The sequence below is a fragment of the Sarcophilus harrisii genome, chromosome X, assembly GCF_902635505.1.
Source record: "Sarcophilus harrisii chromosome X, mSarHar1.11, whole genome shotgun sequence".
NCBI classification, from domain to species: domain Eukaryota; kingdom Metazoa; phylum Chordata; class Mammalia; order Dasyuromorphia; family Dasyuridae; genus Sarcophilus; species Sarcophilus harrisii.
Genome location: NC_045432.1, coordinates 34,895,309 through 34,921,800, shown reverse-complemented (window position 1 = coordinate 34,921,800; position 26,492 = coordinate 34,895,309). Strand labels below are relative to the sequence as shown.

At 45.4% G+C, this 26,492-nt stretch overlaps 1 protein-coding gene across 8 annotated transcripts in view; it reads left to right on the top strand.

The window, feature by feature from the left end:
* Nucleotides 1-26,492, top strand: part of ENOX2 (ecto-NOX disulfide-thiol exchanger 2) — a 291,185-nt gene that overhangs the window by 212,532 nt on the left and 52,161 nt on the right. For 4 of the 8 annotated variants that reach the window (XM_031944681.1, XM_031944685.1, XM_031944687.1 and 1 more), the window contains 2 exons: nucleotides 12,000-12,095; nucleotides 22,192-22,326. The exons of 1 other annotated variant lie outside the window; for it this stretch is intronic. In XM_031944681.1, the coding sequence (XP_031800541.1) occupies nucleotides 12,000-12,095; nucleotides 22,192-22,326 (231 nt within the window). The remainder of the gene's footprint in view (nucleotides 1-11,999; nucleotides 12,096-22,191; nucleotides 22,327-26,492) is intronic. 3 more of the 8 variants (XM_031944684.1, XM_031944688.1, XM_031944686.1) reach the window with 2 other exon arrangements.

The window sequence follows — 26,492 nt, the reverse complement described above, 5'->3', positions numbered from 1 at the left end:
GACCACAGTTGCTATTGGAGGCCGAGATGGCTGGCTCGGGTCTTGAATTTCCCACTAATTTACTGTGTGACGTTGGTCAAATCACTTCTCCTAAACTGAGCCTCGATCTCCTTTTATGTAAAATGAAAGGATTTAACTAAAACACAAGCCTGTTAGTCCCCTGCTCAATAAACTCTAGTGGTTCCCTTTGGTATAAAGTAGAAACAAAGGGGTATTTAAAGCCTTTCACACTCTGGCCCCATCCTCTCTTTCAGGCTTTAGTATGCACTATTCCCCTTCACATTCTGCACCCCAGCCTCTGAAGCTAGTTGTAAGTACCCTAAAGTGGATCCCGAAGAGAATCTGAGATATTTATCCTCCTTCCCATAACTGGATCTGCTTTGGTTTGCATAACCCTTCACGTACCCAGGCAGGGAGTCAAGAAGATTGTTCAAATCCTGCATCTGCCACTTCAAACCATGAGACCAAATAGATGATTTTTTTTTTATTTTGGGGGTCAATTTTGTGTTCTGAAATTTTCTCCTTCCCTCCTTTAACTCCCCCTCCCCAGATAGCAAGTGATTTGCTATAGGTTAAACACGTGCAATCCTTTTTAATATATTTCCGTACCTGTCATGTTGTGCAAGAAAAGTAAGACCATAAGGGGAAAAAACCATGATTCACATGCAGTCTTCATATTTCTCTCTCTGGATGCAGAAGGCTCTTTCCATCCCCAAAGACCAAATATTTGGGGCTAGAAGGGTCCTTCAGGGACATTAATCCAACCCACTTCATTTTCCGACGAGGAACTGAGTTCAGAGAAGTTTCTTGATTTGCTAAGGTGACAACAGGTTTATTAAGTGACAGAGCTGAGGTTCAATTCCAGATCCTCTGGCTGCAAAGCCAATGCTCTTTCTGAGCAAACTGCAACCTAGTTGTATCTGGGGAAAGTGAAAGATGAGCTATAGTTGGTGGAGGGACTGCTCCCACCAGGTGTTTCCTTGTTCTGCTCATGATCTCATTTGATCCCCATTACAGGCTTTGGAGATATAGACTATAAGTATTACATCTGTATCAGACATAAAGAAACAGTCTCACTTGCCCCAGATCACACAGTGAGTTAGCAACAGACCCATTCCTCAAACCTTAGACTTTTGACTCCAACTGGCTGCTTTTCCCATTCCCCCATGGCTACCTTCCCTAACATTCGAGATTATACCTTGGGCCAGGACTTGAGATGGAGGGTAAGGGAAAAGAGAAGCAATTAATGAGAAATCTCTCCAAAGAACCTATAAAACTCTTTTTTTTTTTTTTTTTTTTTTTTTTTGGTGTACCATGTTCACATGCTGTCTGCACATAAGCTGCAGAAAGCTCCCAGGGTACTGAGCCCACGGTGCTAATAGGTCACCTTCTCTAAGTGGTAGTTTGAATCATCACGCCTACCTGAGATCATGAAATAACAGCCTGGGAACTTAAAGCGCGTACATTTCAATAGATTTATGGGAAAGCTTCAAGTCACATTAAATATTAACAACTAACAGCCAAGCAGAGCTTCCAAAGAGCATAATGGCCCAAAATTAAACTGGAAGGCTCTATTTAAGAAAAACAAACAAACAGAAAGCCGACCTTGGAGAAGAAATTGCTTTCTGACTGCGCTGGAGAGGCAATTTAACAAAACGATGAAGGTAGATTAGTGGGCAGGGACTGGTTCCCATGGAGAGAGTCACAGCATGATGGCTACCTTTGAAACTCTTGGGAGCTTCTCCCCCTGCCTCTAGGTTATCACAGAGTGGGCCTGGCAAGCAGAAAGGTCAGCCTGTTCCCTAGTCTCTCTTTTTATAGCCATTGTCCATGTGCCCCATCACAGTAGCGATTCTTACCGCCCTGTTGAGTCTCCAGTGGACAACCCCGACAAGGCCTAGAGCATCCCTACTTGTTCTGGCCACGTCACAGAGATGCTGGATTGTGTCCCCGGGCCCCGAGATTGTAACTCACTTAAAGTCAGAAACCTCAGATTTTCATTCGATAAATCTCGATTGCTCCTTCTCACAGTCTGCATTTGATTTCAGTTCAATCAACATGTTTAAAAAGGCTACTGTGTTTTAAGCTCCAGGGATACAAAGATAGAATAGTTCCTGGCTTCAAGAGGTTTCTGTTTGCTTGGGGGGGCAGGGTAACAACATGTAAACAGCAGGTTTTTTTTAAAATAAGGTAATTTGAGGAAGTAAAGAGTTTTAGCAATGGAGGGGGGACAGGGCTGAGATCAAGGAAAGCTCAAGGGCTTGAAAGAAGGGGATGAATTTTGCATCCCAGGCATAGTAGGGGTCCATGGTGTGACTGAGGGTCGAGATGAGAGTTAGAAGGCAGAGATCTTCAGAAGGGAATAATCCAAGGGAAGTCTGGGAAGGCAGGGGGTGGGGAATTGGCTTCTAGAAGGCTTTCAGGACCAAGGCTTGGTTGTTTGCATTTTATTCTAGAGGCGGTGGGGGGGGGGAGGGGGGAGGAAATGACAGAATTGTTTTGGAAGGGTTGGAGTGACAAAGGAAGCTGAATTTGGCAGTTGTGTATGGGATGGATTGGGAAGGAGAGAGATTGAAAGAGCCAGTCAGGGGACTTACAAGAAGGCCTGAACTAGGCCGTGGTGGTATGAGGAGAGACCTCTAGAGACACAGAGGAAAAGACACAGAGAGACAACACATATATAGAGGCTGGAGAGAGAGAAACAGAGCGAGATGGATACACGTAGACACACAGAGAGGTTAGAAGGAGAGAGGCTAGAGAGAGACACATTCACAGAGAGATACACACAAAAGAAATTTGGAGACAGAGACAGGGAGGCAAGAGAGAGACCAAACAGACAGGAAGAGAAACAAACAGAGGTTAGAGAGAGACACAGACACAGATACAGACACACACAGAAGCTAGAGAGAGGGATGATGACAAACTCAGAGAGACACAGAGAGAGATACTGAGACAGAGGGAGGCAAGAGAGAGACAGAGAGAGAAACAGACACAGAGAAAGAGAGGTTAGAGGAAAAGATACACAGAGAGAGAGAGAGAGAGAGGAGAGAGAGAGAAAAGATCTAGAGGGGGAGAAGAGAGGCTAGAGAGACAGACAGAGACAGAGGCTAGATATGCTATGGAGGGGGACCTCAACCAGATTCAGTAGCTGATGGCTTGGGGTAGGACACAGAAGGGGAAAGTTAAGGATGATTGAGTTTGCGAACCTGGGTAGTCAGGAAGGTGAGGGTATCTTCAACAGAAACACTCTGGATAGTCACAGTAGGTACTATTCCCCAACCTTGCACACTCATCCAGCCTGTCCCCTGTCCCTGGAACGTACCGTCTTCATCTCTACCCACCAAAATTCGGTTTTTCCTTCAGAGCCCAGTTCAGATGCTGCTTCCTCCATGAAACCTGCCCTGGTTCTCCCCCTCTCTATTCTAATTTGCCTTTTCTAAAGATTCACTGTATTCTAATGATTCTAGATTATATCCTTCTTTTCTGCTGTTAGTCAATCAAAAGCATTCATTAGGCACTCACTCTTTGCCAAGAATCGTCCCACTTGCCATTGTCTATTTGTTGGTGTATTTCTCCCCATTTTTTCCAGTAGAGTGTAAGATTGTTGAGGGCAGACCCAACCGGTGTCATTTTCCCACCTTTCTTCTCCAAGCCTGAGTACAGTATTGTGTGCATAGTAGGTGCTTACTAAATATTTCTTGAATCTGATGCCTTTTTTTGATTCTCTCACCTCCTTATTTCCATCCTCCTGTGACTTGTCTATATGGTAGCCCTCCCTCCTTCAGCAGATTGTGATCCATCGATGCCTTCTCATCCTTTATGGTTCTCAGCTGTATCTTTACATAAATCCCTGGTTGAAGGGCTGCCCCGATGTCCTGGAGCTCTTTCTCTGAGTCTTAATCTAAACTTGGAGGATTCCCAGTTGGTAAACAGGCGACTAGCATACAGAGGGGCCTAAGGCCAGAGTGTTCATTTAATTGGACAGTTTAATGACAGATCAGGGAAAAGAAGAGCCCACCAAAAGTGAAAATTGTGCGAGCAGTGTAAATTCCTTTCCCCTGCTATGAATGATTCAATATCCAGATGGAAAGGGGAGCTGCTCTTTAATATTCTGCCCAGTTCCCTAAATATGAACAATTCCCTTTGAAAAATGAGAAGTCAACACTTTCTCATCCAACACTTAGTCCACCTTTACCAATACCTAACCCCTCACTCTGGTTTTGGTGGCTTCAGCTTCCTCTTCCCCCAGGAATTAACTTTACATACCTGACTTTAGATGGCAATTATCCTCCAGATCTTTGAGCCAGAAAGAAAACGAGTTCATTACCCCAACATCCAGGGGGAAGGAGCATCCTATCTTCTCCCTCTCGGCCTAGTTTCTTCTTCCTTTTTGTCTCCACTCTCCAGGGTTCCCACATCCAGAAAGTCAGTTCATGAGCCTGCCCCATCTTGCTCGTCTCCTCCCTGGGGAGTGGTCAAAATCAAAACCTGATGTCCTCCTCTATCCACCCAGTGCATAAATGCTCCTAAAAATTCCCCAGGGAAGTCCAATGTCTGAACCTCGGTTCCATTCATAACCTCTGACTCTTACTTGCTGTGAGTGTGATCTTGGACAAATCAACATTCTGAGCCCCTGATTCCCTCTCTATAAAATGCTGAATCTTTTTTACTTGACCTCTTGTGCCTTGAGTTCTCTGTGACTTTTAATAGTGGTGACCACTCCAGCTTCTTCAGGCAGTCTCTCCTTGGGTCTGTGTTCTCCTCTGGGCAGAAACAGCCTATTCTTTGTCTTTGGCACTCCTAGTGCCGAGACACATCTGGCCACAGGGGTGCTTACAGAGATATTGATTCACCCAAGCAGGCCTTAGAGAAAGGAGAACTGCCAGCCTTTCAGGGGAGGAGTTCCCCGATTCATAACTCTGTGAACATCCTAGCTAGGGAACCATTGACCCCTCTCAGCCAGGACTTTTTTGTTATGACCCCAAGAGACCTCAAGGCAAACAAACCCACAGTGTCAAGCTTAGCCTCCTGGGGGTCCTTATAGAGGGGGTGCCTTGAAGAAAAGAGGTTTGGTGGAAGGTGATAAATTCTTTGAGCTCTTCACCTCATAGGATCATAGAGGTAGTATGAAAAGGGATCCCAGAGGCCAGCTGGTGCAATTCTTCATTTGACTGTGGAGGAAACTGAAGTTTGCTGAGAGGAAGTGACTTGTTGGGTCATATGGCTAGCAAATGCCTGAGGGCAAATTTGACCCAATTCTTCTTGACTCCAAAGCCTATTGCCTTGCTCATCCATCTAACACTTTGCACATTTGTCCATGTTTCTATGATCTCGATGTGGGGACTTTCCCCAGTGGTGTGCAATTGAACTCTTCCCTGTCATCTTGAGAGACTTTTGCCCATGACCTCCTGTGAATCATCCTCCCAACTTGACAGAGACCTGCTTTCTAGTTCTCTTGGCATTGTGTGGCTCCCTGCCTCACGTTATTCTTAGCTCTTGATACATAATTGACCTAGTACCTTTTCCAGTCATACATCTCCTTGATGATATCTCTTCTACCACTTTTCCGGCATAATTCATCATTGGTAATGTGCTTCAGCCACTTTGTCCCCACCAAGTTTCTCTGCAATGCCCTTTGGGTGACCCACAGTTCTGATTCCTTAGGTATTGTGGGATTCCATGATGTATAGTCATAGAGCACATTGTAGGCCCTTAATCAATGTTCACTTAATTGCACCGAGTCTTTTGTGCTGCTGCCAGTATGGTCTTTTTAGCATAGTCTCTGGCCACGTCACTCTTGTACTTAAGTGGCCCCCGCTGGACACAGGATAAGGTCCGACCGCCTTACTTTGGTGAGTATACACCAAAACCTAAACAGTAACCCTATTCTGAGTTGCTCTACCTCTATGCCCATTCTTTGGCCTGTGAAGTTGAACAACTTGCCATTCCCTGGCCCTTCTTGCCATTGGGACTTGGCCAACAGCACTTCCCATATCTCCACTGGACAACTTCCCAACATAACCACCTGTTTAGATCCTTCCCCTCCTTTAAGGCCGAAGTAGAGGCTAGATGGCTACTTGTGGGAATATCACAGAAGGGAGTCCTCTACAGGTAAGGTTTGAACTAGATCACCTCCAAGTTCTCCCCCAACTTTAAGATAGTATGATTCATTGGGTGGGACAGACTAAGTGAAAGCCACACTTTTGGAGTAGGAGGAAGTAGCTAACATTTATTTTGCACCTGCTATGTGCCAGTCACTGTGCAAAGTACCTTACAATTACCGACTCATTTGATCCTCCCAACTACTCTGGGAGATAGGTGCTATCATTATCCTGATTTTATAGGTGAGGAAACAGACTAAGCAGGCAAGATGACTTGTGCAAGGACACATGGCTAAGTAGTGTCTGAGGCCATCTTTAAACTGAAGTATTCCCAACACTGGGATCAGTGTTTTTTCCACTGTACCAGCCAACACTGGGAGCCAAAAGGCAGTGGATCCAGCCTTTCTTCCCCCCCCCCCCGTGAATACCTAACAGCTGCAGTCTTTTCCCATGTAACCTTGCATGTGTCATGCTGGGTATGAAGCCCAGCGCCTGTGGCCCCCAAGCAAATGTCTGCTCTTTTCCTTGTCAGAGTAGAAGAGGCCTCCCAGTGATGAGTTCCCAAGACTGTTTACTTAAGCCATGGAGAACCGGTCATGCCCTTCTGAAGATCCATGTTCCGCCAATAAATGCCACCTTCTGATACCTTCCCGTTGCTTTTATGATTTCCCTTTGTCTCAGTGATGTATCTCAGGCTCTCTCTCCAGCCACCTTCTTCCGGCTCACCCTGTTGGCACTGCTTATATATGTGTCTAATAAGCTTCTCACGCGCATCTTCGGAGTAGTGTTCATGGTGGGCCTTGGCTCTGCAGAGAGCTAAAGGCTGACCCTGAGAGGGACAGAAAGTCACACTGGCCTCATCTGGGATGAGACCTTTGGGACTTGACAGTCCCATGGAGGGGATAGCCATCCAATCACAGATAGCATTTCATGGGACCCAGCCTCCAGGGAAGGAAGCGCAGGCAGTAGACAAGCCCTTTATTCTAGACAATTGGATACGAGAGAGGAAAACTAAATTCATTGGGCCTTGGGGTTGCTATTTTGTACTTTTTCCCCCATTAACTCCCAGTTCCCTGATTCCCCAAACTACCGCTCCAAGTTCCAGCCACCAGAGCCTCTTGATCTTCTTATTCCTTTAATGGCCCATTTCCGGCAGGTAGTCACACATCATATCTTCCCACTGAACCTCCTTATTGCCTTCTCATTCACCTCTTTAAAACACTGTCACTATGGACATAACTCCAGGCAGGTTTGAAGGACCCATATATGTTTGAGATCACCACTTAGAGTGAGATGAAAGTGACCCTAGAGACCATCTAGACCAACCCCTTTATCTCACATCAGAAGATGTTTCCTACATTTACCTAAGGCAATAGAGAGTCGGAGAACTAGAGCTGGAGAACACCTCTGAGCTTGCTGTTTAGGGTTAAGACAAGGGATTTATTTGGAAATGATGGCAATGTGGAGGATGGAGGGAGAGACACAGAGAGATAGAAGAAAGACTTGAGAGGAGGGAAGGAGAAAGGAGACCAAGGAGAGGGAGGGAGATAGGGACAACAAGAGGAGAGACAAGAACACAGAGATGAGAGAGAGGGAGGGAGAAGAAAAGAAAAGGAGACAAGGACAGAGAGAAAGACAAAGGGGGATGCGGAAAAAGACAAAGGGAGAGAGAGACAGGAGGGAGGGCAAAAAAAAGGGAGAGTATCTCAGCCAGCTCCTTCATTTTATAAATGAGGAAATTGACCTCCAGGGAGGTGATTTGCCCAAGATCAAACATGGAATCAGTGACATTTATTTATCCCCTAGCAATGGGGGGGGGGGGGCAGTATTTAGCCAAGTACCTCCTGATTGTCATTATCTTCTTTGGTCAGGCTTGGCTCTCCCACTGGCCAGTGCTGTGGCTCTCACATCTGTCCCTGGATAAAGGAGATGAGGCTCCTCACTTTATAAGACATGGCCCAGAGTGGGAAAGGAATCTAACCACACTGCTGAGATGTAGCCCAGCCAAGAATGCCTCTCATGGCTTCTGCCCCCAGCTTCTAGGTTCCTTCCACACACCACAAATATCTTCCAAGTGTCACAGCTGCGGGAACCAGGGTGGAAGGGATGCGGCACAGCTGCCTGGCTTGGGGCTTGTTCTAACCCTCAGGTCTCAAGCTCGGAGTCTAGCTTTTCTATTTCCCTCTGTGTTTCTTAGTTTACAGATTCCTTATTCTCATAGGCTCCTAAGAGTTAGAGCTCAAAGAGAGCTTAAAGATCATCTAATCATTATTTTACAATCGAACAAACTGAGGCCCAAAGATACAGGTTTATAAAATCACAGATCCAAATCTGAAAAGGAGCATTAAAGATCACCTAGTAAAAACCCTTCATCTTACAGGTGAGGAAACTGAGGCTGAGGGAAGGGAAAATTCTTTTAAGATAATAGACTGAAAAAGAATATGATTATTCATTTAGAGCTGGGGTTCTTACCTTTTTTTTGAGGATCCCTTTGGCAGTTCAGGGAAGCCTATGGACCCCTTCCCAAGATCATGTTTTTAAATGCATAAGATAAAATGATGTTAGATTACGGCGGAAACAAATTATATTGAAATAGAATTATCAAAATATCTAAAAAAAAAAAAAACAGGTTCACAGACCTTAGATGAATAATTCCTTATTCAGAACCATAAGGGACCCTAAAGATCACCGAGTCAAATCCCTTCATTTTGTTGAAGTAGAGAAACTGAGGCCCACAGAGAAGTGACCTTCCTGAAGTCACACAGGTAGTGAGTTAGAGTCAGTATTAGTATTCAAACCTAGGTTCTCTGCCTCTAATTGGTGAGTGCTCCGTCCACTGCACCATGCTCCAATAATTTCCCTGATTATCGTCATTAGTAATAATAATAGCTATAATCATCGTGATTATTTCCATATTCAGAGCATCCTTTTTGATTCTCTGGCTTTCATCTATACTTCTCATTTTCTTCTTTGACTAGTCCATTTTCTTCTTGGCTGCCTGTTACAGCTTTTGAGCTGTTGCGGGGGGGGGGTCCCCCCTTTAAACAAATTATCTGAAAGAACAACTTGAGTGGAGGGACTGATTTGGAAAAGCTGTTTTCCTCTAAGTCCAATTTAAGAATAGGAAGGAATTCTGTCACCCTAGTTTATTAATGAGTCTCCTTCCCCTTCCATCTCTTTTCTTTTCTCTAATGCATTGAGGGGGGAAAAAAACCATTTTCTTTCCCATTAACCCCTTGGGTGGGAGTTAACTCCTTTTGCCTCTGTTGCCATAGTTGCAGATGCCTGCCTTCCAGCCCAAAGGAGCCCTACCCATTTATTCCTCCAGAACTGAGGCCAGTTTCCAGCCTGCCTCTTCTTGTGATCTCCATTTTATTAAATGGGATCATGTGTGTAAATCACTTTTTAAACCTTAAAACACTAGCAGCTATTCTGACTACCACTGCTGTTGTTCGGATTTACCTCCAGTTCAGCTAGTGCTTTCAGGTTTCCCAAAGCATTTTCCTTAAACTGGGAAGGGAGATCGAGCAAGTAATAAGATTACAGATAAGGAAAATGAGGCTGAATGCTTCTGGCCCCTGGGGAGAGAGGTGATGGACTATGGGCACACAATGAGGCATGCATTATTTAGTGCTCTGATTTGCTTTGCTTGACTGTTTGTTACTAAGGAGGGTTATATTGAGGGGAGGGAGGCCAGGGGATTCAGTGGGAAGTGACAAAATTTTTAAGCCCCTATAAAACCACAACTGAGCCAGATCTTTTGACTTTAAGTCCAGCACTAGTTCAACAACGACACGTTGCAGAGGAAAGCCTCGGACGCTGGTTCTGTGGCTCGGCCGCTAACCGTGGCGGTTTTGGAAAATCATTTGACATCACCGAGTCTCGGTGTGCGAGGGTCCAGAGGCAAGGAGGGTGGATTATATTTGGGCTCAGGCAGCATTGTTTTTTCAGATGTTGAAGTCTTTGCCATTCTTTGAGGTCAAGCTTGGGTGCCACTTTCTCCACGCCTTGGAAAGAGGGATGTTTTGGGAGAAAGTCAGTGGATATGAGAAAAAAATGGCCTGGACTGGCCATTGGTACTTTTCCAGCCTCTGTTTAAAATGAGGGCTTTAGATTCAATGACCTCTAAAGTAGCCCCACTTCAGTTCCAGATGTGCAGTCCTATCCCAATCCCAAGAACGCTCTGGCAACAGACAGCCATGGCAATTTCTCTGTCCCCAGGTTGGCCGTCTTTTCCTGGGGGAATATTCCTTGGGCTGCTGACGACAGTCCCCTTTAGAAAGAAAACCAAACAGCCTGCTTCCATTCTCTAAAAATGAGCCTCATTTTTTCCCCTCTGGCTCTCTGAAAGAAGTCTAGCCTAAACAGCATAAATAGTCAGGAGAGGGTTGTCTGTCTACTTCTGCCCATCGAAATAACCACAAGCTGTTTCTAGAGCATCTCTTGTGGTTGTTTTGCACATTCATAGATTTGAGTATATCATTTTCAGAACAAGAATCGTGTCTTTAAGCCCCTTCTTCTCATTCTGGAAGATCTTCAAGGAGGTACCCTTTGAAAAATAAGATGGAAACAACATGTAAATCAGTATGTTAATCAGGCCTCAGCCAAAGGCAGGACACTCGGGAGGTTCCCCTAACACATCCAGCAGGTGAACAGCCTGCCTTGCATATATATATATTGATATTTATATATGTCCTGGGAGAAACAATTAAGATCAGAAGCTATTCCTTGCCTGTCACGTGACTGCTTTCTGCCCCAGGGGCAGCTGATAGATACAGCTTCTCCCTGCCAACCTCCCGGAACTCCTCCTAAGAAAGAAGGATGCCTCTGAAAGAAGTCTGCACTTAAACAGAAGACTGTGTTTTGAATCTTACCTCTGTCATTACCTTGCTCTAACCCCTTCCCCACCCCTAGACCTTAGTCTCCTCCTCTGTCAAATGAGGAGAGTGGACAGTGGGTCCTTCCAGCTCTAGCTTTCTGTATTCTGTCACATTACCTACTATCTTTGTGACTTTTGGCAATTGACTTCTGTCCTTGGGCTTCCGTCTCCTCATCTTTCAAATTGGGGGGTTGCAATAGATGGTCTCTAAAGTCCCTTTCAGCACCCGATCCTGTGAGCCCATATCTAGGCCTCCCATTGGGAATATCTGCTGTCTGGCCTCTTGGCCTCCAATCAGAGGCAAGGACAGCTGCGAATGGGTTTGGAAGCTGGTGTTAAATGCTCGATCCGTAATCGTGGATTGATGGGTAGTTATCCAAAGACATGTTTTCTTTGTGTCTTTCCTTGGTGCTACTAGGCCCAATAGGGAATGTAACAAACATACGCCTTTGTATATATTCATTGTTATCACCGGTTCCTGCCTTCCCAGGCAGCACGGATACCCAGTAAGCTCCGGCCATCAGAATTGGAGTTTTTTCTTCCATTCGGGCATAAGCGGATAACTATATAGCCCCAGTTTGGCTCGGCCCCCTCCCCAGTGCATTATTTACAGGAAACTCACCCTGTGGGCAGCATTTGCAAACCACACACTACACTGGAAATCCCTTTAGGATTTGCTCTGGAACTCATTACCAACCAAAGGCTCTTTTTTTCCCCCAAACCGTTATTATTATTGACATTAACAGTAACAAAGATAAGCCTTAAAAACGGGCCGGATTAAGGTAAGGTGGCCAGTAGCTGTCAGTTTGCAGCTGAAGTCAATGGAACTTAAAGTGCAACTAAATGAACTGAAGGAAAGTCAACAATTCAGGCACTTTTGACATTTGGACCCAGTTATTTCTGCGTTAAAATGCTTGGGAGGCCCATTAAATGAAATGCTGTAGAACCCCTCTTCCCTCCCCCCCCCCCGTTTAATAATGATGGGCAAAGCAGGCATTTTGTTTTTCTGTTGGTTGCAGTTAATTCTGAATCCCTTGAGAACTACTGGAGCAGAGGCGGAGAGGGCATCGTACCGGGCAGGGCACCCCAAGCCCACCAGGAACACGAGCATTCAGGTGAAGGGGTTGAACGGGCTCCTCTAAGATCTAGTTGAGTCTTTCATTTGGGAGCTGCCTGAACTAAGGCTATGAGATGGGAAAATGACTTGTCTACGATTGCACAGCAAGACTTGGAATCCTCCAAAGTTCCTCCAAATCTAGTTCACTAACCACGGGCCCAGAGTCACCAAGGCAGGAAGTAGTAGAGCCCACGGCTGAATTGTGCCAAGTCAGATGGCAGCAGAATCCTAGACTTTGAGGAAGGTGGTGTGACTAATCCAAGGTCACAGGGAACTGAAACTGGAAGCTAGGGCCTCTGGTACTGAGTTCAGAGCTCTTCCCACTCCCTATCCCTGCAATGGGAGAGGGGGTCAGGTGGGGAGGTAAGAGAGACAGCAGGGGAGTCGCCCTCAAGGCCAGCTCTGCACACAAGCCTAATGGGTGACTCATAGGAACCAAGGAGTACCCCAAGACCCCGTTAGCACTCGGGAACGCTCCCTTATTCTGTTCTCTTACCTCACCTGAAATTATGCCCATCACAAAAGTCCCTTCTTGGAAGCAGACGGCAAAGGTGATATCTTAAAAGTGCAGCAAGTAGGGACAGGGATTGATGCCTGGACCTCGGGTACAGGAGTACCTTTAGTTAGGCCCTGAGGGTGGGGAGAGAGCAAGTCCTAAAGATCACCAAGCCAAGGACCAGATCACAGGCAGATGTGAACGAGAATCTGAGCAGTGGGGTTGGTTTTTAAGGACGGTGAGCCAGAATAAAGGACCCAAGGTAGGCAGAACCACTTGAAGAGGACGTCCGCTGGCTGTCTCGGCCGTCATTTTGACAGCCTCTGAGGAGTTAGGATAGTTCTCATCCCTCCTGATACTTAAGGCTCAGCATGGACAGGTATGGGGATCACCTCCAGAAGCCCCCTGGGGTAGAAGGTCAAGGAGGACCCCGGGGCGGCTCCTAAACTTTCTCCCTTTTGCAGAGATTAGTTTTAGCCAAGGTTTTAGTTTGTCACACTAAAAAGTGCGTTCTTTCTACGTCCACCATTGAGTATGAAAAGGTACGGCCACCTTCCTGTGTGCCTTACCTTCCGAACTGCCTAGACTTGATCTTTGACATGGCCTGGCTAATTCCCTTCAAGAAATCCAGCAATTCTCTCTTCCTCTCCTTTCTCTGAGCTTTTTCATGTCGCCTGTCAGCGTTCCCAAAGCTAATGGGAACTTTGGCGTCATTACAGGTGATGCCTGCCACAGGGGTGGTGGCTCCAGGCCGCGTGAGGCCTGCGTGTGTGTGTGTGCTCAGGGGGTGGAGGGGACTAAAAAATCCCAACCTTTCTGTGCATTGTTCACAAACAATGAGGGACTATTAATTTTCAAGGAAAATGGAGAATGATTCAGAGCAACACCTGCAAAGTACCTACAGTGCTCCATGAGAAATAAATACACAGGGGAAAGATTAAATCTTAAACATCAGGCTTAGCACGGACCCCAAACCAGGTAGATTCTGTTCCTTTGGCCTGAAGGAGAATTCTATTTAGTGCTCTAAGGGCCAGCTCCACAAGGCGCCTATAATTATTTGGGATCATTGATTCATGCCACAGAGATTTAGAATCATAGATTATTAGAGCTAACAGCTGCTATGGAGACCATCTACTCCAGGGGTTCCAAGCCTGGGGTCTGGGAACTTGGGGTTTTTAATATTCTGATCACTGTATTTCAGTATAATTGGTTTCTTTTGTAATCCTCTGTGTCTTATTTTTATGCCTTTAAAAACATGATTCTGGGTTTAAATATAGTCTCAGACACTTAACACTTCCTAGCTGTGGGACCTTGGCAAGTTACTTAACCCCAATTGCCTCAGGAAAAAAAAAAAAAAAAAACATGGTTCTGAGAAGGGGTCCATTATCTTTACTAGAGGACCAAAATTTTTGAATCCCAGCTCTGTCACTTAACTTCCCATGTGACTCATTTCTCCCTGAGTCTCTTGTTTCCCCCTCTAAACTTAGGGGGTTGAAGTTTATGACCTCTAGGGTCCTTTCCAGCTCTAAAGCTGTGATTCTGTTAGCTCAGCTTTGTTTATGTCCAGTTTAAGGTGCTGCTGGGAAAGCCAGGTGATTGGACAGGCCAATCTAGAGGTCAGAAGAGAGCTATGGGAGGAGCGACCATTGGTTGAATGCCTGCCCCAGAGCTCTTGTTCAGGTTTTTCCCACCGAACCACATGATGCTAAATTCCCCCGTGTGTAACTTCCAGGAGTGACTTACCTGTAACAGTTGGTTAAGTAGAGCCCATGGGCTGCTACAAAAGATGGATTTGCACAGGGAGATGAAAAAAGCACAAAGAACCTGTTTTGTCAATTTTATTCAGACCAAGGTGCAGTCGTAGACTTAGTGCTTCTCACTGATCATTCGTGAGCTAGTCCGCAAGAATGCCGCGATCTGAAGCAACTGAGGACATACTCGGGCAAGGCCCATCTCAGTTCCCACTCTCTTTCCATCACCAATGGAAAAAGCAGCAGGGTTTTGTGAAAGACCCAATTGGTACATGGGAAAGGAGAGGAGTCAAGGACTGGAGCTACTTGGGTTTGGGTTCTAGCCTTGTTGCCAACTGTATTTACTGACAGAGGTTAATACCTAAGGAGTCAGTAGCAGAAGGGCCAGAGGGCAGCCAGGTGGGCCAGTGGATAGATCACTGGCCCTGGAGTCAATAAGACCCAAGCAAATGCGACCTCAGACAATTATCTACTGTGTGACCCTGAGCTTAACCCTGATTGCCTCCATAAAAACAAAACAAAACAAAAACCAAAAAGAAGTGAGATTTGACCTCTGGTACTCAGACCCTTAAGTTTGCTCCATTTTCCCCCATGTTCTGAGGTGGCTCTGAAGAGAGTTGCTGAATCAGTGAGATTAAAGATCCATTTAAGCATATTGATTGATAAAAATAGCCAAGTAGTATATAAAACAGGCTGTCCCCAAAATCTTGGTGCAGCACTAAGCCTTTCAAGACAGTCTATACTTTAAAGTGCTTTGCTCACAATGGGCATGTGAGGCAAGTAAGATAGATGTTATTGTCCCCATTTTACAGATGAAGAAACTGAGGCTCAGGGTGACTTACCTACCTCTAAATGATGGAGTGAGATGTATGGAAGCAGATGAAAGGAAGAGCGAGAGAGCCTGTTAACTGTGGTAGTGGGCTGATACCACTGTCCTTGAGTTCTGTGGCACCTTCAGTGGCTTTCCCAAAGTGAGTCCAGGAAGGGCGTAGCTGCATTGTCAGATGACGGGTGTCTTCCCTGGTATAGCTATGTCCCTTCCCACCACATCAAGCCTTGGGACGGTGGCCATGGAAACGCCGCGTGTGCATCCATGTTTTCCTTCCATGTGGTGCCTTGTAGACCGTGGCTCTGCTTGAAACCCCAGCAGTGACCGGGAACTAGCCCTCTGGTGCAGAACAAGCCTGGGATAACAAGCCCTTGCTCAGGCGACCGAGGCTGTATATCTTTCCTTCATTGATCTGGGACCCCCCCCCCAGTGCATCTCACATGGCCCCTCACTCATGGCATCAGCTGCCTGGGTGAAACACTGTCAGGTGGTCTTTTCTAGTTCCGAAAGGGCGTCAGGCCAGATGCAGTTTTGACGTTCTTAATGTCTGCTGCCAGGTGACAAGTCTGAACAGATGTTTAACTCGGCAGGGTTAAAGATCCTGGTTGTTGTTGTAGCAAAAGGAACATCTGGACTTTCTCTTTAAAAGTGAAACTTCCTAACTTGTTTCTCAAAGTGATTGGTTCTAGATGGGACAACACTGTTAATGACGACAGAGCAGTTCTTGACCAAGATTTCTCCATTGTGGCAACTTGAGGCCAATTTTTCTCTTGTCCCCATGCTCAGGCAGGCAGTAGCACCTCTTGTAAGGACACTCATATTTCTCAAAGGATGTTCTTCAAAGGTGACCCTGTCCGTGGAGATGTGCCCATAGAAGCCAGGTGTCCATTTCTTAGGGATTTAAGGAAGGGCTGCTTCTGACATCTTCTGAACCGCTGCTAAAATGACTCAAGAAAAGGAAAGACTGGGGCAGCTAGATGACGTTATTGCGGATAGAGCACCAGCCCTGGAGTCAGAGGACCTGAGTTCAAAGCCAATCTCAGATACTTAACACTTACTAGCTGTGTGACTCTGAGCAAGTCATAACTTCAATTACCTCAAAAACAAAAATTCTTTTTATTTTAAAAAGAAAAGGAAAGGTTTCCTCATTATTAGAGCTACCCCAGAGGTGAATAAACTGCATATAGAAAGGCTTTTGCACTCAATAGGCACCTGATAGAGCTTGTCAAATTGAATGTACTCTGGTTTTTCAGATTGGGCAAATGATGCCACGTGACAGAAATCAGCTCCTCCAAGGTCACCCAACTAGAAAGTGGCCCTGGAAATGGGTTTTATAAAGAAGGTAGCAGAGAATCAGACCCTTAGACTGGGATTGACCTTCTTTGCCCCAGTCAGACCCTCCATTAAGGCATTCGTATCTGTGTGCATGTGTCCCTTCTCGTTCTAATGTGCTTTGAGTTTCTGAGGTGTGAAGTCAAGAGACCTAGACTCTCAGTCAGGTCACTTCCATTTCCTGAGCCTTGCTTTCCTTCCTTGTAAATTAGAAACAATAGTACTGGTATGAGCAATTTCTTAACTTGGGCAGTTTTCTTCACTGCCCCCTTGTGTTCCTCAAACGCTATCTTGATGGAACCCAAGCTGTTGGCAAGTCCCACCAAGCTAGGAAGGCTGAGCGTGGACTCCCTTGCAGCACAGTCACAGGTTCTCCTGAAGTTTTATCCCATTGTTGGAATGAGAAGGAATAGTATTTTTCGCATTTGAAACCATCTATTCCTACCCTCAGTTCCTTTGTTTCACAGAAGAGGAAACTATAACTTGAGGAGGGGAAGGGATTAGGCCAAGCACCTACCTTTGAGCTTTGGAAGTTTCCTCTGAAAGGGGCCCCTGGTATATACCTTCCTGTAAAAAGAAGGGACGAGACCAGGGACCTGGCGGCCCCCAGAGTGTTCAGTGGTGACGCTACATTCATTCAGGCCTCAATGCTGAATTTGTGATCTCTTGTCTTAGACTGAGCTCTGCTTCGTATGCTTTCTCTCAGCAGTGTGATGAGTTTGTGGTTTGACAATTCCAGATCTATCATTTCTTACCCGTGTGATCACAAGAATCTCTGTTTCCTCCTCTGTGATAGAGAAGGTTGGGCTCCATGGCCTCCCTTGTCCCTTATAGCTATAGAGTTATAATATTATAGCTCGGTGACCTGGACTTGGGAGCGCCCATTATAAATTCATAAAGTGTTCAGACTTTCATAACATCCAATGTTGTCCTGCAGATGCTCAAAATCCTGCCTCTTCCCACTTCCTTGTCTCACCACACACATCCAATAACATGCTAAGGCCTGTCTTCCTCTACTGACCTCTCCCAACTATGTCTTCTTCAGTGCTCCCACTGTAACAGCTTAACTTAGTGATAGACTGCAAAGAACAGTAGTCTTGGCATCCCAACATGGGGTACAAGCCATGGCTTTGACATGTACCTGTTGTATGTCTGACCTTGAGCAGATTTCCTCCTCTTTAAAATACAACTGAACTCTTACATTACTGGCCTCTTGGGTTCCTCTGTGAGTGCTTCTCAAAACACTAGAAATATGGGACCTATTTCCTCAGCTCCGCATTACCTCTTATTTGAACTATCTCCATGCTTTTGGTGAATGTCACACCTCTGGGCTTTGCTGTAGCAACCAGGCTTCGGGAGGCCATAAGCTACTCTGAACTCTGCCCATTCTCAGAGAGCAGAGCACAGAGTCTCCCCCCCCCCCTCCCGCCTTGGTCCCTACTCAAAGTATTTCTAACTTGATGGACTTTTCTGACCTGGCCCAGAATCCTTTGCATGCCTAATCAGGTCTTGAAGAAGGCCTTTAGTGGACGGCCTTTTGGACTTTTGGCAAAAAGGAGTAGCAGGCAGAGTTCTGGAGTTGGGGGTCAGGAAGAGCTCACTTCAGATTTGTCCTCTGACACCTCCTCACTGAGTGATCCCCTTTCTGAAACTCAGTATCCTCTTCTATAAAATGGCAACGAGAATACCTTTAAATGCTTCTCTGCCTTACAAGGCAATTGTTAGCCTTAAATAAGATAGTGTGTATAAAAGTGCCTTAAAAACACTAAAGTGCTATGTCTTCAGTGAATAGGTAGCCAGCATGGTGAGACCAGAAAGCTGGTCTCAGAATGGAAGAGACCTGGATGTGAGTCCTTCCTCTGACACAGAATGACTGTGGGATTCCAGGCAAGTCCCATAAGGACTGAGAGTTGCAAAATGTTTGTGGCAGCCCTTTTTGTAGTGGCAAGAAACTAGAAACTGAGTGGATGCCCAACACTTGGAAAATGGCTGAATAAGTTATGGTATATGAAGGTTATGGAATATTACTGTTCTGTAAGAAATGATGATTTTAGAAAGATCTGGAGGGACTTCCATGAACTATGAAATGAGCAGAGCCAGGAGATCATTGACACGGCAATAACAAGGTTGTATAAAGATAACTCTGATGGACCTGGCTTTTCTCAATAATGAAGTGATTCAGGGCAAATCCAATAGACTTAGGACGGAAAATGCCATCCAAATGCAGAGAGAGAACTATGGGAACTGAATATGGATCAAAGTATGGTATTTTCAGCTTCTTGCTTGTTTGCTTGCTTTTTCTTTCTTGTGGTTTTTTTTTTTTCCTTTTTGGTCTGATGTTTCTTGTACAACAGGACAAATATGAAAATAAGTATAATAGAATGGCATATTTTAACTTAGATTGCTTGGTGTCTTAGAGAGGTTAAGGGAAGGAGGAAGAAAAATTTGGAATACAGAGTCTTAACAAATGAATGTTGAAAACTATTTTATATGCATTTGGAAAATAAAATACTATTGAAAATAAATTTAAAATTTGAAGTTAAACATTAAGAAATCATTTCTATACAAAGCAGAATATAAAAAAGATTCATTATATGATATCATAAATTTCCATTTTATGTCATTTTAAATATATGCATATGTACATATACATATCTATATATAAGTATAATAAGTTCTATATATTATAGTTTTTTTAAAAGATGAGAAATTGCAGAGAAGGTTCGTTAGAACCTGCATTGGTGGAGGGAGTTTCCTTCTCTGGGAGTTCCCCATACCATTAAAAGCACAAACCTTGTTCCCCTCTCCCTGTAAATAGTGATTAGAAATGCTTTGTTATAAGGAGGTGGGGTGGCCTTCCAGGATCAGAGAGGAAGGGAAATGTCAACCACAGAAAAACAAAAGATAGCCACAAAGATATTTTCAGAACAATGACTAGAAATAATAGCGATCTAAGGAAGGTAACATCAGGAAGTGGAAATGTGAATTGAAGAGCTAAGAGTTTGAACTGAATTGCCTGTGAGCCAGGGCGTGGGCTCTGCCTCCTGCTGTGGCCTTGGCCTTATCCCAGGGCCCTCTCTGCAGGTGGTACAAAGCTCCCTTATCTGTGAGATGGAGAGGCTGAACAAAATGTTCTCCCTTCCAGCTTTAACATTCTGTCCAGCGCCTGATCACATTTGCCAGAGGTGGGTTGGATTGAATGATCTCTGAACTTTTTTCCAATTCAGATATTACAATGTTCTGGTGGGACTTGGCGCCATGTTGTTAGCAAGTGGCTTGGGGTGATTTCTGTTTCGTAAAAGTTGCCTACATATGCAGACACATATATGTATATAGATATGTATACACGTAGTGCCCAACAATTAGTATCGGTGAAACTTGACTGTATTTGGTGCCCAAAGAGGAGACTGATCCTGGCAACTTGCCACTTTAGTGACACAGGGAAGAGTTCTTCATCATAGGGAATTACGCTTCTCCTGCTTCATTCTGTTTAGGTAACCTTAGACCTCCCCTCTGAGTTTTATTTCCCTCCTTTGTAAAATAATGAATGGGTCAGACTGGAGGGGCCAAGGATTTGGAAACTCCGAATGGATCCAGTTGCTGCCATAGTATTATAGACCAAACTCAAAAGTATATGAAAGGTTACCTTTATTTTTCATCTTAGAGCCCCTTAAGTTTTCCAAAGGACTCATAACAACACAGGGGTGTTCAGAGTACATACTTTTATCATCCCGATTTATACGTGAAGAAATTGAGACTTGTCAGAAACTTTTAAGAGACTTGCTCATAATCACAAAGCTAGTAGATGTCTGAAATGGGACTTGAATTCGGGTGGCCAGACTCCTAAGACTAGTACTGTTGTGAGTGAACAGGAAGGTTGTCCAGAAGTGCTCATCCATCCATTCATTCACTCTTTCATTCTGTGGGCCATATAATCCATAGTATTAGCACCTAGCAAAATGTAGTAGGTTCATGCTAAGTGCTTATTATATTTGTTGAATTGAAAACGTGTGGCCAGCTCCCCAGGCCGGTGGGTTTACATCCCCGGCCATACCATATCACTAGGTAGTAAAGTCCTTTTGTTGGACTTGGGGCCAAGAGACGTTGGTCCAAAGCCTTTCTCTTAATACAGAGTGGCTGGATGATCTTGGCTAAGTAAATTCCTTCCTCTCTTGGAGCTTGTTTTATTTTTCCTTTGTGAAGGAAGAAACATAACATTTTTTTAATCCTATAATCAGTAAATTATAGCACAAGATTGTAATAGAATATTGCTATCTGTAAGCTATAGTGACGAAGCAGAATTCAGAGCAGCACAGGAAAATGATGGTGGATAAATGTTTAAGTGGATGGACTGATGCAAAGTAGAATAAATAGAATCAGGGAAATAGTATACATGACTACAACAATGTAAATATGAAGAACAAAACACAGCAAGGAAAAACAGAATACTGTGTGATTATAATGGCCAAAGTAGGCCCCAGGGAAGGGAATAATAAAGGTACGTCCCTCTCTTCCTTTCAGAGCAGAGGGCCTATGGGTATAAAACATTGCATATCCTGTCAGAAGTGGTTGTGTTAGTTTAACTGAACTGCCTTAGTCCCACTTTCTTTTTTTATTCTTTATTACTGAAATGAAGGTGACATAAAAAGGCAATCAGTAAAAATGATTTTTTTTAAACAAATCCTATGGTCAGCTTTGTGAGACAGCTTTAGTTAGTGTTCCCTGCCCATCAAGGCCTGTAAGCATAGGCAAGGCCATTTGGCAGATGTGTCGTGAGAGCCACAGGGTCATCTCCTTAGGGGATGGCTTGGACTAGGCCATCACGGGAAAAAAACTGCTTTACCAGAAGTACAGGAAATCCCTCACCTGATCTCGGCTCTATTTACACACACGTGTAAAGCCTTGCACTGAAACCTAATCTTCAAAACCCCTTAGCCTCGAAGCTTCCTGATGGAAACCCTCTCTGGCCCAAGCCTGATTCTGCCCTCCTCCTTCACTCGGGCTCCCCGGGCCTTTTCTCTTGTGGCTAAAGCTGGTCTTAGGCCCCAGGACAGTGGCCATGAGGTGTGGAACAATAAAAAGAGAATCAAATTTGGGGTCAGGTTTTGGATTCAAATCAGTAAGAGCCCTGCCATACACCTAAAAGTCAAAGGCCTGGGAACAAGCTTTCTATATGTCTTCTCTGGGCCTCCACTCCTATAAAACAGTCTCAGTCACGTATGAAGTACTTCCCTCATAGAATGGGCCTAAGGGAAACTTGTCAACTGTCAACTGAGTGATCTCGAGTAAGTCTTTGCTCCTGCCTGAGTCTCAGTCACCTTGTTTGTAAAATGTAATGATGACATACAGGACTGTTGGGAGAAAATGCTCAAGTGTCAGGGAAGTGGGAGTGACTATCACAAAAATATCACTGAATGCTCCAAGGAATCTGTGACCTCATTGGTGTTGGGTATGTTGCCCATGAATGTAGCCAGAAACACTGGGCCTTCCTATTGCGCCCAGATCTCATGCACATCCTCCCATGAATTTGTCACAATGTGATGGAGACCCTCTACCCTTTCTCAGGCCATGCCAAGGGACTCATCAGTTCTCCCTCATTCTCACCATTGTTTTACGTCTCTTTTCTTCCAATTCTTCATATCGCCTCTTTGACGGTAGACTCATCTTGCTTCTGTTTGCTTTGCAGCCGACGGTAGCAGAAGTCTGAGCGTGGATTCTCCACCCATGGCTCTCCCACTGTCAGACCCCAATGCGTGGGCCACCGCAATGAATAATCTCAGGATGGCACCATTGGGAATTGCAGGACAACCCATGTTGCCAGGTATACTGTCTTCTGTCACTCTAGCACCTCCCAAAGTCTATGCTAAGCACCGTGGAATACAGAATGGGGTACAGTGTAGGACTCCTGTCTCATTTCTGCCCCTCACTAGCCATGCAGCTCTGAGCAAGCTACATCTCAACCTCCATTCCTTCATGAGTAAAACGGGGAGAACAATCCCTATAGCACCTGCCTCAAATGAGACAACAGCTGTCAGGCCTATGTCCACCTTCAGCTTTCCTAGTCTCAAAGTACACTGGGATTTAGGGGAATTGGCCTGTGTCAACATTGCTCATTATCACCGTTTTTGTCATCATTGTCATCGGTTTGACAATGATGACGAGTCCTTTTCCTGTGAGATAATAACTTTTGCCAGCCTTTGACTAAGTAAATGATACGATTAGTGTAGACGGTGCCAGAGGGAACCCTGAAAGAGGAGCTTTAAAGGGGAAGGGAGGGTGGGCCTGGGGCCGGCTGAGCCAAGTGGCCTCCTCCAGACAAAGGCAAGTGGGATCCTTTCTCTGTAACATCCAATAACTGCACACTTCGTAATGCCCAAAGATCCCACTGTCTGGAACAGAGCTAAGGCGAGTCATATCAACTGGGCCAAATTCTGTGTGAAGCTTTGAAAGTGGGTAAAGTCCCTGCCCTCAAAGAACTTAGTCTAGAATGGGAGACTGCATGTAAATAAGTAGATACATACAAGATACAGACAGAGCAGCTGCAAGGTAACCATTGAGGGAAAGGCTTTAGCAGCTGGAAGTGTGCAAGGTCTACCGTACAAGGTAGTCTTGGTTCAGCCTTCAAGTAAGTCCGGGATTTTAAGAGGAAGAGGAGGAGTTGTATTTGATTTTAGAGGTAATAGGACATTCCCTTCAGTGTCCAGACCAAGCTGCCGTTCTTAGTCACAGCCTAAGATCACATTAGTATTTTCAGCTGCTGGTAGCACGCTCTGGACTCCTATTGAGCCTGTAGCCCATGGAAACCAAGCAAAGTCGAGAAAAAGGAAGCCCTTCCTCAGAGGCTCTTCCAGATGTAAATGTAGCCTCCTCCATGTTATGCGTCTTAAGGCACCATTTTGTAAAGTCACCGACAGCCTGTAAAGACACCTTGTTCCCAAATCTTGTTGTTTAGACCCTTCAGGCATGTGATTCAGGAGCCCTTACAACCTGACTGCAGGCAGTACCAGTAAACAGGAACTAGAATCCTTCTACCCCCATCTCCTACCCCTTGAGAACCAATCAGTCACAAAGCACTAGAGGTTAGAAGTTTGGCCTTTAAGACTAGAAGGACCACAGAGATCTACCAGGCCAGTCCCTCCAATTTAGAAATGAGATGGAGACTTCCCAGAATTCTCCTGTGAAAGGGGAACTTCAAGCCCAGGTGTTGTCTCGTTCAGAATTCTTTGCTGCCACCATGCTGTGGCTTTTCTAAGACAGCTGCATCCCTCTGATATGTATCACAGTGAACACCTAACCAGGAGTTGTACTCTCTGGAGGGGGCTTGCATGAGTCAGAAGGTGGCCTGATTGACAGCTCCCCATTCAGCTCCGCTTGGAGGCTTCAGTTTTTGGACTCCCACACTTAGATAATGCCTTATTTTTAAATCCCCATCAGCTAAGTGCATGTGTAAATCCCCCTCAGATTGAGAGATCTGCAGAGTGTGGAATAGTGGACTGGGCCCTGGAGTTGGAGTCAGCTCCAACTTGTGCATGCTGGGGGATCTTGGGTAACTCAGAGAACCCCTCACAGCCTGCCCTTCCTTACCTGCCCAGTGAAATTTGTAGTACTTGTAATAACCACATCACCATCACAGGGCTGCTGGGAAGGGGCTTGGGGCAGGATAGAACTACTGACATTATTGTTATCACTGCTAGCTTCTATCTCAATATCATAAGACATATTCCTGGCTTCTTCCTTTTCTCTTCTCTTTTCTTTCCTTTTTCTTCTCTTCTCTCTCCTTCCTCTTCTTTCCTTTCTCTTCTCTTCTCTCTCTTTTCTCTCCTTCCTGTTCTCTCCTTTGTTTTCTTTCCTTTTCTTTCTCTTCTATTTTCTCACCTTTCTCTTCTCTTCTCTCTCCTTCCTCTTCTCTCCCTTCTTTCCTTCACTTTTCTCCCCCTCCATGTGCTTGCTCACTAGACAACAGAGGACTTCTCAGTGCTCCGTACTTAGGGCTAGAGAGTTAGAAAGAAAGCCTGGGACTGGCGAGGGAAAGTAACAGAATCACCACCTGAGGAAGCTCTCAAAGGGACTTCAGAGATGATCATCTTTAAGTGACTCATCCAAAGCCCCCTACCCACACAGATTCTCTTCTGGAGAAGCAGGAAGTCTTCTGATCTCCAGTCCACAGCTCTCTTCCCAAGAGCTCGTTTACCTTCATCTTAGCTATTCCCTGGATCTTTCTGGCAATGCTAGCCAGGCACCCATTTCACAGGCTCTCAGAGGTGCCATCTAATCCAGTCTACATTGGAACAAAATTTGCCCTCCTCCATGCCTGATGGCGATGGGGGGAATCCACTACTTCCCAAGGCAGCCTTGACTTTGGCTTTTGTTATAGGGAAATTCTCCCTGTCATTGAACCAACATTTGTGTCTGCAACTTCTACTTCTTCCATATGACAGCCCTTCATAGTACTCAGAAGATGACTTTTTCCCAGCCCCTGGGCCCTCTCTTCTCCACTTCCTTTACCTGGTCCTTGACACACTCTTGATAGACTAGGAGCTAACGGGTTTTGACAGCCTTCGAGAGAATCACAGGACCGAGGCTCACTTGGGGTGAGCCACAGAGCTCTCATTCTACTCCTTCAGCCCAACCGTAGCCCGGAGTCTTTGGTTTTATTTCATGGACAGAAGGAGTTGGTTTCCTGGATCCCCTGGTAGAAAGTTTTCAGCACTGAATGTGATTCTCCCATTCTCGTGTGCCCAGATGTTCCATCTTTGCCCGGTGATCCTTGGTTCTGAAAGTATCTTTGTGGCCTTAGAGAGATAAAACTTTGTCCATTGGGCCTGGAAGAGTTTTTACATAAGTTGCAAATTGCTCAGCATCTCAGTATAATTTTCCTGTGAGTTTTGTAACAGTTTGAAAGGAAGGAAAATCCTTTTTCCAGGATTATGTGACCCATTTTGAATCTTAAATCTTCTAGAGAATGCTTTAATTATGCATATATAATCATGTCTTTGGAAACACTTGTTGGGGAGCAGGGCACATATGCATTTGAGCAGCTTCCTTGGGAGCACACACCCAGCGCACCTGGCTGGAGGTATCTGGAGAGCTTGGGGTCTGACGCCACGTCATGCCTTAGGCCTGCTGTAGCCGGGTAGTCATCATGTGGTCATTTAAGGAACCTGCAGAACAACTTTTTGGGAAGGCAGAGAGGGAGGCTGCCCTGGCCAGCTGGCTCTTTGAAGAGGCCCTGATGATACCTTCCCATTCCTCCAAAGCTCTCCCATCACACAGTCTGCTCAGACAGTACCCTCCTCATCTGCTCACCAGGAGTCATTTCCCTGGCAGGGAGAGCAAAGGCCCAGAATGGGACTCAGCAGGCTATATTCTATGAGCAGAGGGCCTGACCTGGGTGAACGGAAGAGCTCAGTTACGGACAATGACAGACAGGGGAGAGAGCCAGGATCAGGAGGGCCTGAGCTCACACTAGTTGTGCTACTGCTCCCTAGCCCTGCAATTTTAAAGAAGCAAAACTCCAGGGCTAGAAGGGATGGTAGAAAGTTGTCTTGGCTGGCTCCTCTTCCCAGTGATCTTTGTCTTGGCTGGCTCTTCTTCCCAGTAATCTTTGAATCGCCACATCTAACGGCCTCTTCTCCATCCTCCTTCTTCTCAGCTTGGTTGAGACCCACACTTGTGTGCACACACTTCATATACAAACATACCACATTTGTACACATCTCCCACACCCTACCACACAGACCCACACATACTCCATCACCCTTACACACTTACAAACACAAAACAAACATACACGATGCTGTATACACAGACGCCACCCACACATGCACGCTTAATGGTCTTCCTTCTTCCAGGCTAACCCTTCCCAAGGCTTCCAGGCGATCTAGAAGGGGCCTGATCTGTAGCCCTCTCCCCATGTGGGTTGCATCAGAAGAGACCCCAGTTGTTCACGTGACCATGGGCAAAACTTAATGGGGATCTGAGGGCTGC